General features: G+C 43.0%; 1 protein-coding gene across 3 annotated transcripts in view; it reads left to right on the plus strand.

The window, feature by feature from the left end:
* Window positions 1–1,740: 1,740 nt before the first annotated feature.
* Window positions 1,741–16,449, plus strand: part of csmd3b (CUB and Sushi multiple domains 3b) — a 484,418-nt gene continuing 469,709 nt past the window's right edge. For all 3 annotated transcript variants that reach the window (XM_066675840.1, XM_066675838.1, XM_066675839.1), the window contains exon 1: window positions 1,741–1,836. In XM_066675840.1, the coding sequence (XP_066531937.1) occupies window positions 1,770–1,836 (67 nt within the window). In that variant the 5' untranslated portion in view covers window positions 1,741–1,769. The remainder of the gene's footprint in view (window positions 1,837–16,449) is intronic.

Consider the following 16,449-nt stretch of genomic DNA (forward strand, 5'->3'; position numbering starts at 1 on the left):
TGTGATTCTAACTGCAGAAGAAGTGGAGAGGAACCTTTTATGGCGTACAGCTGCGGTAACCCAATGGGAACAGTGAGTTGGGAACTACAGAAGCTCGAATGCTTCAGCACCTTGGAGAGCTCCACACGTTCAAACTCAGTTGAAATGCCGGTGATACCGCAGCCCAGAGACAATGTGGAACTGTAGACTTACATCAGCTGGTAAATATGAAATGGTAAATAAGGACTGTCAGAAAGAGAAGCCCTGTTCTAAAGAGTTCCTGGGGGATACTTTCTTGGAGAGCCACCGGGGAATAGCCCGCGTTTCTCGTGTAGAGAGTAATTGTGGATTCTAGATATGAGTCTCGTTAGATTGCGTTGCTGCAGGTGGATCGTTTGTAGATTTTGTTCAATCTGCATTCCAGGAGTGTACGCCAACAGCCTACCTATGATGTGTGTGTGTGTGTGTGTGTGGGGAGAGAGAGAGAGAGAGAGAGAGAGAGAGAGAGAGAGAGAGAGAGAGAGAGAGAGAGAGAGAAAGAGAGAGAGAGAGAGAGAGAGAGAGAGAGAGAGAGAGAGAGAGAGAGAGACTGTACTATAAGGAGAGAATTTGACGGGTATTTAGCCTGTAGATGGCAGGAGCGTCCTGCAGTGCAGCCCTCAGTCGCCGGGAGAAAAGAGCGATTCGCTTCAGAAGTTTCCTAAGACTCTTAACATTTTACTGCATCTATTTCTACCTGAGGAGAAATAAGCCGGAGAAAGATCGAGAGTAACATGTTCACATTCTCTCAGCCACAGCCAGAACCCAGAGAACCCAGACTCGGTTTCAGATTATGACTGAGACGCAATACCATTCCTCCATTCCTTTCACTTAGTCCTTAGTCTAAATCCGGATCTCACGACTGGACCCCGGGTTTGGAACGGATCTGATCATTCAGTGAATGATCCGCAGGCCTGAAGTTCATCCCCTTAACCCAGAGGCTTCTCTCTTCCACAGAGGATGTATAGAGGAGTAGTAAAGCCTTATTTTTTACATCTTTCCATAACTACAGACCAGAGATAAATGCTGTTTGTTTATTTGTTCGTTTGTCAATAATTCAGTGTAATTTCATTCTATTTTAATTTATTTTAATTTATTTAATTTATTTTTTCCTTCTAGTTGAGAAAATGTTAACTTTAGAAAAAGCAAGTGGTCGGATAATTTATTTATTTAATCAATCAATAAATCAATCAAACAATCAATCAATAACCAAGGGAACAGCGGAAGAGTGAGTCCATCCATTTACAAATGTTACCGTACTGTAGCCTGTATATTCGCCTCAACCCAACGACTGAACTTTTGTTTGTTCATTTGTTTGTGTTTGTAATTAATTATTTGTTTATTTATCAGCGTAATTTCATTCATTCAGTTTTTTTTACATTTTCCCGCGCTTCCTTAAAGAGCCTTCAGTTGTGGTTCGGTAAAAAACATTTGAATATACGAAAAGGTATAAAAGGAAAAAGAAAAAAAAAAAAAAACACCGGGCGGTTGCGTGTGCGTGAGCGAGGTTCGCCCCCTCCCCCCTCCCTTCCCCTCCTCTCCTCGTGCCCCTCGTCTGCTGCTCAGATGGTTGAGTCCTCGCTGAGGTTGCCGCGCCTCCAAAGCGCTCGCGCTTCACTCGGAGCCGTAAGCGCGCGCCGAGCACACGCAGCCGCCCGCCGCAGGAGAGCATGAGAGCGCACAACGCCACAGCGCCGGACGGCCCCAACCTTTCCGCGAGGGCATGGATTAAACGCGCCAGCGTGGACGTCATGAGGATTAAAAACGGAGTTACGCTCGGGGGTCTCGTCTTTTTCATGCTGGTCACGTGCGCGCGCGGTAAGTACACGGAGAGGGAAAAGACACGGGGAGACTGCAGCTAGTTCAGGGGGCTTTGGAAGAGAGAGCGAGGTGATGGTGTGTGTGTGTGTGTGTGTGTGTGTGTGTGTGTGTGTGTGTGTTTGCTTATTGGGGCAAGCGGACGAGCTCGAGATGCTCGATGCGGGCACAGAGAGTGTGTGTGTGTGTGTGTGTGTGTGTGTGTGTGTGTGTGTGAGAGAGAGAGAGAGAGAGAGAGAGAGAGAGATGCTGAAGACTGTGAGGGAGGAACAGCAATATGAGTTCAGTGCAGAGGCTCGTTCCCTCGGTTATTACCCCCTCTCTCCCCCCGGACGTTCATCAGCCTCCTCCCGTGTGGAGCGGGGCTGGAGGCAGGCGCACGCTCCACAGTGAGTAGAGCGCGCAGCAGAGGAAGAGCCTCTCCGCCGTTCCCTGCTGAAAGAGCCGAGGCTCTGTCTCTCGGTTACTCCGTGCACTCTGTGGAAGCGGGAGGGGAATCCTCGGCACAGGCTAAAATCAGCTCTCACGCGCTGCTCCCAAACGGCCGCGCGTCCACAAACGGAATGTGCGCGCGCTCTGGGAAGGGGGGGCTTGGCCGATTGAACTGTTGCGCTCGTTTAACTCTGATACCACAGCTGACCAAATGCTGACCACAGCGAGCCAAATGCCCGCGAATGTATCTAACGCAGGCCAAGCTGAAGCGGACCTCTCCAGGCTCCCACTGAAACGTGTGTGTGTGTGTGTGTGTGTGTGAAAGAGAGCGAGAGAGCCTCTAGAGCAGGGGATCAGGGCTCCTTTTGAAGTTGTCCGTCCGTGATCAGCTACAGAGCCGCGTATCTAAGATTGTCAAGTGTGTGTGTGTGGAGGAAGGAATGGGGTGAGGGGTGGATGAGTCGGCGATGACCAGGGACAACATCATCATCACTGTTTGACCACTCATTACCATGCGCTATTTAATTTAGCATCAAGCCGTCTTTCAGTGTAAGCCAACTGGTGGGCAAGAATAGAGCATGCGTCATCAAAAACGCACATACAACTACCAATTGACTATCTGCGTGTGAGTGTATGTGTAGGTGTGTGTGTATATATAAGGTTCTTCCTCCTGTCCATTAGCACTGAAGAATATGGAAGCCATCATGCCATTGAGGATCAATGGGACTGAATAAAAGCTCCATAGTGGAGGATGAAGCTGCTGCTGCAGTCTGGCTGATAAGGTGTCGCGTGGTGGCAGTATGAAGATCCCAAGGATAATTAATGCCATCCAGCCTTAACGTGTGTGCGTTTGTGTTGTGAGTGCTGTTGGTGTGGCAAAGAGAGAGATAAAGAGAATGAATGAGAGAGAGAGAGTGAGAGAGAGTGAGAGAGAGAGAGAAAGAGAGAGAGAGAGCAGCTATGCACTTTAATGGGATCCCCTCACAACCGTATATTGTTGATTATGGAGAGCAGCGTGATGCTAATGGAATGATCCAATTTAACATCAATCCATTCTGCTGAGACTCGGCTAAAGAAGGAGCCTGGAGAAGCACAGCCGACCTGCCTGCATGAATATCCCTCGAAAACCAAAGCGGCAGCTCAGGTTCAGCTGTATGAGTGTGTGCAGATGGAGAGACTATGTCGTCCAGCTTGAAATCTCTCTCTTTCTCTCTCTCTGTCTGGAATACAGCTCTCTCTGATTCTGTGTGATGAGCTGTAATGACCAGAATGATGTAAACGATGTATCCTCACGACAGGCATCTTCATCATTTAATCCCACTTCCGGATCGAGCTAGCCCAAAGACCCAGGTGTTTCTACACGTCTGCCCTCACTGGCTAACAGTGACTATCACTGGAGTTAATGAGGGTGAATGTCTGCTATGGACATCCAGTGTTAGCCATGGTGGTCATCTCTGATGTTCAGGTTGACCTTGTGCTCTCAGGGTCTTCAGGGGGTCCATCTATATGAGCTCTCTTTAGAGGACAATTGAGACTTATGTGCTCAACCAAGGACATGATTCCGAATCCCGTGTGGTTGACTTCTTGCTGGAACACACAGAAAGATGTTCCCTGCTCTTGTGATTCCAATGTGCGCTTCCTTGCCACAGCTTTAGGAGCAGTGTTGTTGTTTTTTTTTCCATCTGGCCTCCTAATATCTATGACGAGCCAACTGCTAAGGCTGACCCCTGATCAGAAGCCTGGCGGCGGAATGTGTCTACACCATGTCGAGCATACGGGCCCGCTGAGGAGGGGCCCCAAGGGGACAGATTAATAGCAGGGAAGAGGGATCGTGTTTGGGATCAGTGCTTTGTGCTATGGGCGTATGATCCAGGACATTAGTGTGTGTGTGTATGTGTGTGTGTGTGTGTGTGCGTGCACTACTTTTTTTTCTCTTTGCCTGAAAGAAGGCTTTCACTCTCCATGAGCTGAGCTGGCTGCTGGAGCCAGGTGCAGAGCAGGCCTATTAGACTCCCCAGATGTCTGCAGTCAAATAGATTTCAGGGGCCGCTGCTACTGAGGGTGGGGTGGGGGGGGGGTGTACATTGGAGTGCGAGGGACACTGAAGTGCAAGTCACAAACTGGTGTGTTTGTGGGTATGAGATCACAGGCAAATTTCCAGTGGCTGAGTACAGGTGTGCAAAACTGTTATGTCCCAATACGTCCACTGTGTCTCAGTACCTAGTGAGCTCACTCAGTGAATAATATTTGAGAGCACAAAATAGCTTTGTGAACAGTTCAAGTGTTTACATCTGAAGAATGCTAGCTTCGCAATCTCACCCTATAAGCTTACCACTCAGTCCTACCCTTCCATTTTGCCTATAGGGTTAGGGTGCTTCAGATCTTGGTATGAAGAGGATGAGGGCAAAATGGTATGGCTATATAGCCCTTGAAACTGCAGCAAACTCCAAATGCAGTGTTATGAATGCCTTGTGAATCACCACCAAAATGGCTCTGATCAAACTCTATTTTCTCCTTTAAAAACTTTGGTAAGCATTATATTATCTTAGTTTAATGTACCTTCTATGTATAATAACCCTATACTTCATAACAAACACAAAACATTACTATCTCTGTAGTTTCCAGTTCCACCTTAAATGAGGAAGCAAATACATTCTGGTGCCAGGAGCTCCTGCAACATTTATGGTGGAACTCTGATTAAAAAAGCTGCTGAATAAGAAGTTTTATTTTGGGTTCATATCTGAGAAGAGTTAGGAGAGGGCGATAGTAGATAATTGTTGAACACTTCTGAAGGAATATGATGTTTTAAATTTAGCACAAGTCCAGCAGGGCTCCTCCGATATCACCGATAACCACTACATATTTTGACTTAGTTCCAAGTGGCAGGATGACCCTTGAAATTAAAGCGTAGGGGTAAAAATAAGGAATGGGTTTTATTTAAAACTATGCAGTTAAGTAGCTAACATTTTGGTTTGTGCTTAATTGTTGAAAGATGATATTTGAGATTTTAATTCATTACCTCAGAATGTTGAAAACATGAAAATGGTTGAATATGTTGCTCTGTTTCTGCTCCATAGACGAGTAATACTAACTTATATTTGTTGTTTAAAAGTGTACAGAAACCTATAAAAATAGCATTCCACCTTAAAAGCCACTGAATGAAAACAAACAGGAAATGGAGTTTGTTTTGGTGTGAGAACAGCAATTATCCAGAATCATCAACGCTAACCTTATGTATAGACATTACCCACTGTTCTCAGAACAACATATGGTTAACCATCATATATCACAATGGCAATTACTGAATGTTATGTTGCCCATCTCCCTGCCATAAGCATGTTTCTTTGTGTCTGTTTGTGAACGCAAGCGTTTAGCATTTTCTATCGATTGACAAATGGCACGCTTCACTTAGACTGGAATTAGGTCTGGTGGGAAGTTGAACACCCCCAACAAAATGAATCTAATTACCCTGCGCGTTGCTTCTCTTGTCCCTGGTGAGGGTGACATAAAGCCTTAGAAATATTGCTTGTGAAGAAAATATGCAAGGGGGACAGCACAAGTACTTCCTGTCCAGTAGAACAGCTCTCGTCCAGTTCCCACGGTTGCAACCCGCATAAACATGCATCACCTCTTCACCCTTGGCGAGCACAATCGATCCAAGTACGAACGATAGTCTCTTGATAGCAGGGCCTTGCATGAACATTCTGTGCTCTGTGGCTCACTAGCTATACATCACTAGCGCTTTTGGCTGGTTGTGAGGTCAGAATCATTAAAGCTTCTCTGGAAAGCAGCCACTCTGTTCCAGCATTTCCTCAAGACCACAGATTTATAGGTCAGAATGGAGCTACTGGCAGTGGTAGCAGAAGATACTCGCCCTTGATGTGTCAGACAGTTTAGTTTCTTTTTGGTTATTTCTTATTTTTGGACTCGTAAGACTTTTTAGTCTCTTTGGGTACTGTGCCAAGGTCAGAAACCTTGTTTAGGTATTTAATTTCCAGTCAAGACAACAATTAACATTTGATTTCAGGGTGGGATGGGGGTAGCTAATATAAGATAACCCACTCACAAAACAGGAAACGCTGTCACCATCAGATAAACACTTTATATGTTCAGAAAAGTTGAAAAGATCAAGCTCCATTCTGCTTCTGATCTGAAAATATCAACAGATGTTTCAGTTTCACATCTGACCATGGTGATAAGACAATTCAGCGCTATGGGTCTGAAAGTGTGTGTATCTGTCAAGAAGCTGTTAATGAGGAAAAATAAACAGACAAATAAATATATTCACTGAAAAATGATGGGCGGAAGAAAAGAAGAATGGTAGATTTGAGTGTGTTTGAAAATACAACCAAACTAGGACTGAACTAAACGTTGAAAAACATCCAGTTTCTTTCATTAAAAAAATGTGAGCAAGCCCCTGTAATATCTGTAATAAAGGCAAAGGGTGGTCTCTGACTTTCACACAGTACGGTCCATCAGCATTCTATTATCCATGGATGAATAGTCAGTCTGAGGTTGCTTTTTAATGACATGATTTTCTGTCTCTAAATTCCTATGTATTACATGTCAGACTGCGTATTTGCAGCCAAGCATTCAAAAATGGCTTTTCAGAAATGAATTATTTATGACTGGACAAGAACGGAGCAAATTGTAATGGGTTTAATAGCAAAGCATGATGAGGACACTACGATGCCCACTGCTTTCTGACTATGTGGCTATTTTAAGAAAACAGGCCACACAGCTCCTTCAAGAAAGCATTATATCCTTGTCTACCCTGACATATCCTCCGTCCACAGGTTTTTAATCATTCTGTCTTCAGGGACGTCACCTGCTGCCCCTAAATACTGCTTCTCCTTTCGCCTTGATGGGGAAGGCCAAGGAGTATATCTTCAAGACTGACAGATTCATATTCAACATTGTGATTAAAGAGAGGGAGTCACTCACAGGCTGCTCCCGCAGGTTTCATTAGGATACTGTGTAACAGTTGTCAACAAGTATTCGTGCTGTTAACAGTGTAAAGTCGGACTAGAAGAACTACATCTCTATTAGGCAAAACCAGGGAGAGGATTAAATAGAGAATGAAGATTTGTACAGTTATGAATGTGTACGGATGTCAAACTGGAGGCTGGAGCTAAAGCTTTATCCTTGGTAAGATTAGGTTAAATATTGCCAGTGTCATTTTTTAAAACCAACACATTGGTATTCTTGGTGTAGAACACTTCAAGTTTCATCAAGGAGTAACTATCACTTAAAATGTGTGATGCATTCCTGCTGTAAAGTTATCAAACATGCACAGAATTGCCAAGATTTTCTGAAACCAACGCCTTAATCAGTAGTTTGTCCCCTCACTGAGATAGGAACAGTTTTGTGTAGCTACACTCTCAGAAAAACTGTTACTGTGGCAGTAACTTTCACTCTCACTGTGGAGGCAACCTCAAATGTACATATTCAATTCCTTTATATAGAGAACATGCAGGTGCATCTCAATAAACAAGAATATCATCAAAAATGAATGTATTTCAATAATTTAATTCAAAAAGTGAAACTCATTATATAGGTTCATTTCAAGCGTTTATTTCTTTTGATGCTGATGATTATGGCTTACAGCCAATGAAAACCCAAAAGTAATTATCACAGAAAATTAGAATAATCCACACAAAATACCTGCAAATGATTCCTAAGCTTTTAAACCAGCATTTGGTCCCTTAGTCTGGTTCAGTAGGCTACACAATCATGGGGAATACTGCTGACTTGACAGATGTCCAGAAGGCAGTCATTGACTCCCTCCTGCTGTATCCAAGCATATTAATGGAAAGTTGAGTGGAAGGAAAAGTGTGGTAGAAAAAGGTGCACAAGCAACAGGGGTGAAAATAAAAGGACTGGACTAATGCTCAGTGTCCAAAGTCTTGTTTTCTGATGAAAGTAAATTTTGCATTTCATTTGGAAATCAAGGTCCCAGAGTCTGGAGGAAGAGTGAAGAAACACACAATCCAAGCTGCTGGAGTCTAGTGTGAAGTTTCTACAATCAGTGATGGTTTGGGGAGCCATGTCATCTGCTGGTGTTGGTCCACTGTGTTATATCAAGTCCAAAGTCAGCACAGCCATTTGCCAGGAAATTGTAGAGCACTTCATGCTTCCCTCTGCTGACAAGCTTTATGGAGATGTGGATTTCATTTTCCAGCAGCACCTGTCCACACTGCCAAAAGCACTAATACCTGGTTTAATAACCACAGTATCAATGGCTATCATTGGCTGTAAGCAATAATCATCAGCATTAAAAGAAATAAACGCATGAAAAAGATCACCCTGTTTGTGATGAATCAATAATTCACTGAATTAATTTATTACTGAAATAAATTAACTTATTAATGTTATCGAGATGCACCTGCAATTGAAGCAAATTCTGCATTAATTGTAGTTTTGTAAGTTGTGTTATGCACCCAGTGGTATGTCCAGGTATTGAAAGCTTACAAATATTTACACAGCACTTAAATTAACACTGTTAGTGTAATAATAGAACACTCTCGGTGTTAAGTTAACACTAATAGTGTTGATTTAACACTGGAGAATTTGCTGTGTAGCTTCCACATTCTGAAAATAAGAGAATGCAGTGTACCTTTAGGGAACAAAACTGGATGAACCTTTAAAGGTACATTCATACTGTGCATACCTTTAGTCACAGTAAGGTATCTGTACAGTAGCTTTTTTCTGAGAGTTTATAGATTTGATGCTGGAACATTTCTATGAGGACTTGTTAGCACTGATACACTGCATATACGCTGCTTCATGTCCTTGTCATAACAAATACATCTGTAATGTAAATGTTAAATAATTGGGCTTGGGATGGGAACGTTTTGTCTTCTTCCTCAATGTTAAAGGCTGATGTGTCCTTGAAGTGTGTCACCTAACCCCCAACTGCTCCCTATGTACTGTGACTGGAAGACTGCTGCTCTGAGTGTGTGTGTGCTCACTGCCCTTTGTGTGTGTGTGTATTCACTGTCACAGATGGGTTAAATCCACAGTCTCAATTTCCCTAGGAAGAGTAATAAAGCATCACCTGTTCTTACTCAGCCTGGAGTTTACAGTTACCTGGATGAATCTAAAGAATCATTTGTGAGTTAAGCCAGTGACTCCTGTTTAAAATGTAGTGGGAGGATGTGGCAGACCACTGCTTCTGTTCGACCCACACAGGATGGTAGATATGAGAACAATAGGTAAGGAGTTCAGTCTGAGTGTAAGGTAGGATTACAATGTCCATAAGCAGGTTAGGAGTTCATGCAAGGATTGGCAGCGTAGAAGCTAATTACAAATCATGACAGGAGTCCTAGAGGAATGTGATGATAGACTATTCATTCAGTCTCTCTGGGGCATCCACATGAGGGCTTTTCTATAGAGGAGTAGGGAGAATGGCATTTAAATGCGGGTCCAGAATTCAAACAAGGGATACAAACAGGATGAGTAGGAAAACAATAGCCCAAAAAAAGAGTAAAGATGAAAACAATGAACAATTTAGTGGAGTTGAAGAGTGCTGACTCTTTATAGCAAAAAAATATATAATTGTTTTGCCACAGAGCTAAAATGTCCACCTTATTAAATATTACATATATAAAGTTTTTGTTTGTTTCTTTGGCTAATTTGCATAACAATGCACCCATGCTACAACCTGCTTTCAGCGCAGAGCTTGTTTTGTAACAGTAATAATTGTACACAGTGTAAATGGCAGCTGACCTTTTCAAAAACATGGAAATAAAAAGGGTTAAAATATAAAGGAAGGATTCAAGGCTGTGTTTGGTCAAATTAGTGGCCCTTACATTTCACGTTGCATAGGGTCAGGGTCATACTTATGCTTGAGGTGACAGGGTAGAGGTGAACGGCCTCTGGGGGAGTCTTTATGACAGCTGTGTTGGAAATGTCATCCAATTGGGGACCGGAGAGTTAGCTTGGCTCAGGTGCAAAAGCACAGAGCTGTCTCTTCCCACCATTCATTCACACCCTCAGCTGTCATGAGCAAAGAACCCACTCTTCAATCTCATCCTGAGGTTTCACGACCTCTCATTTTAGCAGCACTGTAAACAAGTAGACCACAACTCGTTTTTTTTTTTCCAGCAGTCAGGGGCACACAGGCAACTCCAACCGAACTGAAACCGATACCGAGAGCAGGCTGTAAAAGCATTGTCTTGTACATCTTTCATGCTTTTCGGAACAAGTTACTGTCTTTTTGCTGAAGTGTGCTGCAAATCTGTGAGGACAAAGGCTGGCATATACATCCTTAGATTGAGTAGGCAGTTAGATATGTCATGTTTTAGGTTGTACCCTTCACGCTGCTCATCTCCAAAACCACCAGTGGGTCTACACATGGCTTCTGTGGTGGTGTCTGAGGGTTTATATGGAATATCGGTAATGGATGTTTTAATGTTTTAATTTTAGGATCCCCATTAGCTGCTATCTCAGTAGCCACCATTTTTCCTGGGGTTCAACAGATATACTACACAACACAATGCAATAACCAGAATAATAATAATGAAAATACAGAAAATGTTTCTACATAGAACCACAATTTATGTAGAGAAGCATTGTGAAATTGTTCTTGTGTTTATGGGCCTATATAGCACTAAAAATGTGCTTCTGTTGCAACAAGTTGGAGATCATTTGGGGAGCTATACAGAACCATTCTCAAATAGGTGCTACTTACAACCACTTTATTTCACCATTCTGAAGAACCATTTCAACAGGAATAGGAGCATTTCTGAATGGAAATAGTTCTGTGTAGAACTCAGTTGTCTCACTAAGTACCTTAGAAAACCCCTCTTTTTAAAAGTGTGGGCATAGAAGAACAATTAATGAACAATGTTAAAATAGTGATACACAGCTTTTGTCCCTCTTTGCACTGAAAAGATTTTTAAAATATGCTTTAGGCCAACTGTGTATCTCAGAGGCGTCATTGTCGGTTTATAAACGTGTTGTTTACACTTGCATCTATGTGACGTTTCAGTGACTGGAGGTTATTCATTCATTCATTCATTATCTGTAACCGCTTATCCAATTCAGGGTCACGGTGCGTCCAGAGCCTACCTGGAATCATTGGGCACAAGGCAGGAATACACCCTGGAGGGGGTGCCAGTCCTTCACAGGGCAACACAGACACACACACACACACTCACACCTACGGACACTTTTGAGTCACCAATCCACCTACCAATGTGTGTTTTTGGACTGTGGGAGGAAGACTGAAGGTTTTTTATGTGTTATTGAGCATTATTAAAGATTTAGATTGTCTGGTCCCTACCTCCACCAACGTGAACAACTCAGAAAGGCTAATCTGCTCTAGAAGGATATGATCCATAGGGGGTCAGTCCTGGCCTTAAGGTTAGAGAAGCAGGTTTGGGATTGGGAAGTTGCAGGTTTAATCCCCTCGACCAGCAGGAAACCAGGACACACGCGGTGAAGGAAGCGTGCTGTCTCCTCCTTTAACATTCACAGCTGAGGTGCTTTTGAGCAAAGCACGCAACCTCAAATTGCTCCCCAAGTGCTGGGATGGCTGCCTGCTGCTCCAGGTGTGTGTGTATGCGCACTCGCTGCATCTAGTGCACTAGTAATGTCTGTGTATTCACTGTCACGGATGGGTTAAGGTCAGAGGCACACTTTTGTTGTACAGCTGTGCAAAGACAAAAAAAAACACATTTCACATTTCAATCCACTCTGAATGACTTTGTTAATCTCAGTCATTTTATTAGCAGACATTCTGACATAGAAACATGGCCAGGTTTTCCAAATATACATACCTCAGTACATATATCGTTGCTTGTTCTGACCTTTTACAGAGCACTACCCCAAACCTTTGATGCTTGCACTACATGCTCCAGACTGAGTGTGTAGTTTGCGTCTCCATGTTTTTTGCTGTAGCAGTAATGCTACACACTGTGCATAGTCGTGTATTATATCTTCTGACTGTGTCGAAGGGATGTTCAAATGCGCTGGAGCTGTATGTGTCTGTACCGTACATCAGTGAACCGTGCTATTTTTAGCAGATTCTTGGCAGACGTCCTAGACTCGCTTGACCTAGACCTTTGTCCTTTCCAGAATGCCCATGACCATTTTAACACTGAGCCAGGGCCGGCTTATGACTGCCAGGCTTTTCTGGGTCACCAACTCTGGGCGGAGACAGGACACAAGGCCCCTTCTGAAGAGCAGTAGGCCAGGACGGTGAAGACGTCATCCCTCGCAGGCTGCCAGTGATCAGCATGGCATGGCTTCGCTGGGGGAAAGGTCCAGGAGGCGTTCGCTGGCCTTTCCCCTTGAAGAAAATGGCTGGGAAGTAGCTGGAGGATTGGTTGGCTTTTCTCACCTCCTGTTTTCTGCTCCATTGTTGTGGTCTGAGGAGCGTTTAGTACAGTCAGTGATATATCTTTGCCCTCATTGTTTCATGAGGGAGCCTTGTTTGCCGTCTCCGCTCACGCTGGGCTGCTCGGTGAAGGGGGAAAGCGGTTGTCAGAGCAATCTGGACTCTCTTAAATCGGGCCTGTCTCATGTCGTGTGTCTTTGCCAATTTTTACAAAGCTCATTTACTCTCTTCTCCCAACAGCTCCTCCCATCAAGCCTTGTTTTCCTTTCAAAGATGACAGAAATAAATGATATCTCTTTGGGACATGTTTCCACACATAGCTGAAGCTTAGTTATGGACTAAATTTCTAATTTGCTAATGCAGATTTTCATTCCATCCCCAGTCCAAGTGTACGTCTCAATGGGTGTCTGGGAAGGCTGGAAATTTGGGGTTGGCTGTAGAAATGTCAGCAGAGCTGTAGCTGTGATGTCTCTGTAAAGCCTATAGGGAGCAGCAAATGGAAAAATCCTGACTGGGATACCTGCTGGCGGCCAGCAGCCACAGCTGGGCAGAGCTCTGGACAAGACTGGCCCCTAACCTCCTGCTTCTGGGGTTCTTGTTTCGACAGTGACCACAGCTGCTTACCCTATGTTCCTATTGGATCCTGCCATAAATTAATCAGGCCTGGTTTCCAGTGTCGAGGGGCAGGTCAGCCTATCAATTCCACGTTAATGGTGCATTAAATAGGAATTCCACTGATTCAGAATTCCTGCATAGTAGATATGTAAACAAAGTTTTCCTGTGCAGTGTCAATAAGCATAAAGTGGTGGTAAATGATACTTTGGAGACTATTTTCCTCACACATGCATCTCACTATTGTTAATGGATATTTAAAACAAAAAAATCTTTTTTGGCCAAAACTATGTCTTTTACATGAGACAAACCTATGTCTCTTACATCTGGCGGTGTATTTATGACCATGCTATGTAATACATTTCTCTGAGGTGTTTATTTTTTTGGGTTATTAATCATTAGAGATTTATGGTTCCTGTCACTGCAAATGTAACGAATACTAATTGAAATTTGAATCTAAAAACCACAATGAATAGACAATATGTATATAACCTGAACAAAAATATATAATACAGACTTTGTCTATACTTAATGAAAAATGGTCAATATGGTGGTCCATAAGGAACCAGGAACATAATACCATATTTAAATTTGAAGGTGGGTGGCACAGTGGTGCAGCAGGGAGTGTCACAGTCACACAGCTCCAGGGACCTGGAGGTTGTGGGTTCAAGTCCCACTCCGGACTTGAGTAGATAGGTGTCCACAGGTCTGAGTGTGTGTCGCCCTGTGAAGGACTGGCGCCCCCTCCAGGGTGTGATCCCACCTTGCGCCCAATGATTCCTGGTATGCTCTGGACTCACCGCGACTCTGAACTGGATCAGCGGTTACAGATAATGAATGAACAAATGAATTTGTAAGGTGAATTAATTTCATGAATCTCATTTCTTCTCCAGTTTATTTTGCTTTTCCTATTTAATGCAGTTTTGAAAACAAACTGATATTTAACTGACCTTCTGAAGAAGTACATTTCAAGGAATTTCAAGGTACACAATCCCTGCTCTACCTTAGAATGGACATCTACACTGTCCTTTTACCTAACTGTCCCAAACAAATGAACACACAGCTAGATTCACCATGTCCTTGGCTGCACTACTTCTGAAGCTCTTCGTATGTTGTCTTGTATAATATGTGAAGTGTGTTTGTGTGACACACGCTGGTCTTGTAGTTGTGTGTGATTGGCTCCTGCAGTGGATTTATACTGAAGTGCCATTTGAAAATGATCTAACGGTGTTCTTAGCATGACTTCTTTATCATCACATATAAAGCAGTTATTCTGATTGAGCTTCACTGCATGATGTCTTGTGTAACGGTTTTGATGAGGGTTTGGAAGATTTTTCGAAATGTCAGGCATTGAATTATGGTCATACGAGGTCTGCACGCGCCGTGTGTTTTAAAAGCCATTGAGTTTTTTAGGTTCAAAGTGAAAAGCATGGAGGTATATGTTTTGTCAGATATATGTTACGCCATCAGTGTCCGTCCGTTAGCTAGGAGAATAGGAACCAATACAAAAAAATGTTGCTATATTGAATTGCGGTCCACTACTCTGGAGAAAAATTTCCTGCAGTTCCACAGCCCAATGTTGAGGGAATTTAAACCCCTCTGGCCCACACTTGTCATTGGACATTGTAATAAAAGGCTAATGTCTTGACACTCCAGAGCATCTTATTTCATGGAAATTAGGAAAGTAAAATGTGTGCATTTGAGGTATCAGCTTAAAGTAGCTGAACTGACATATTTTAAAAGTGTCTAAAAAACTAAAACTATTATGGAAAAACAAATTTACCTAAGCACCTATGTTCCAATTTCCTATCCAAAAATCCTCCATGGACTAGTGCACCACCAGTGAAGTTCCAGAAAGCATGAAGCATAGTCTTTTGCCACATGAGCTGGCTTTGGTTTATGGCACTGTGCGCAAAGCAGAAGGGTAATGCGATCTTATGTGGCCTTTTAAAAAGATTACATTGGAAGAATGGTGGCATTTTATGGTCTGTATGGTTGTGAGGGACTTGGCCGTGTGCCCCTGTAAAATATGAACAACTTGAGGCAAAGATAACTTTGCCTGCATGTTGTATTATCCAGAGAGCTACAAATCTGATTAGATTCATTTTAATGGCAACATTTTGGAATCACTACTCTGCTTTCCCATGGCCCTCCAGCATTTAGGCTGCCAGCTTAAAAGGCTTCATGAGGCATCCTGCACATTGATGTATGGCAGCACTGCTTAACTACTATTCCCAGCCCTGTTCTGACATTAGTATAAGCTGGAAAACATTTGCTGTTGATGGATGCACTGAGTGGGTGTTCACTGGCTGACAGCTTTTTAGAACTCAGCAATGCAAAAGAAGTCAAATATTCAGTAACATTTCCTTTTAAAGTCTGCAAAGCTTTAGGTCTTAACCAGGTATGATGCACGCTTCATAAATAATCATTCTGGGGAAAGTAATGATGAGTTCAAGAAGTTTCATGAAATTACATACCAATGCCTGATAGGTTGTTGATAAGGGCTGGGTAAGTCTGAGGTACACACTCTTCAGTACTGTGTTGCAACTTTGAACAGAAAAAGAAACAGATATATCAATTTACAATATAATTATTTTGGCTAACATGATGGTACGTCCTAGGTTTGGACGGATACCATATACCGCATGTATTTAAAATTGTGGACAGTATCTCACAATGAGAACGGTATTTCAAAATGATCAAGTTCATGTGGTGTGTGTTTCTGTTCTGTGAGTTCATTCATGTGCATTTAAGAGAGACGCAGGGAGGGGGCACTGTGGGAGCTCACTGACTAGTGATGTCACACTCTGAAACCAAGTGGAGATAAATCACAAGTCCTATGGCCCACTGCAGCTGTGAGTTTAGTGCTGAGTTTGGGTTAAAAGAGAGAGAATGAAAAATGAAAACAAGCAAAATACTCAGAAGACACTTCACCTGACTTTGTGCTCACCGGTATGAGGCTCTATCCTATAAATATGTGTGATTGAGTCTCAGTTAGCTGGAAAATCATCTGCTGTGGTGTGCTAAACCACATGTGTCTGTTGGCTGACCAGCTGTGCTTCTAAACAGCGTAGGACCGCCTTATTTCAGTTCTTTCCTTCAGCACTAGTGGCTGTAATTTGCTATATCAGAAAGGTTTTTTTCCTCATTACTGTCAGGCTGTTCTGAGCCACACACATATATATGCACATCCTGTGGCAATAACATATACCGTGCTATGCACTTTA

The sequence above is a fragment of the Hoplias malabaricus genome, chromosome 6, assembly GCF_029633855.1.
Source record: "Hoplias malabaricus isolate fHopMal1 chromosome 6, fHopMal1.hap1, whole genome shotgun sequence".
NCBI lineage: Eukaryota > Metazoa > Chordata > Actinopteri > Characiformes > Erythrinidae > Hoplias > Hoplias malabaricus.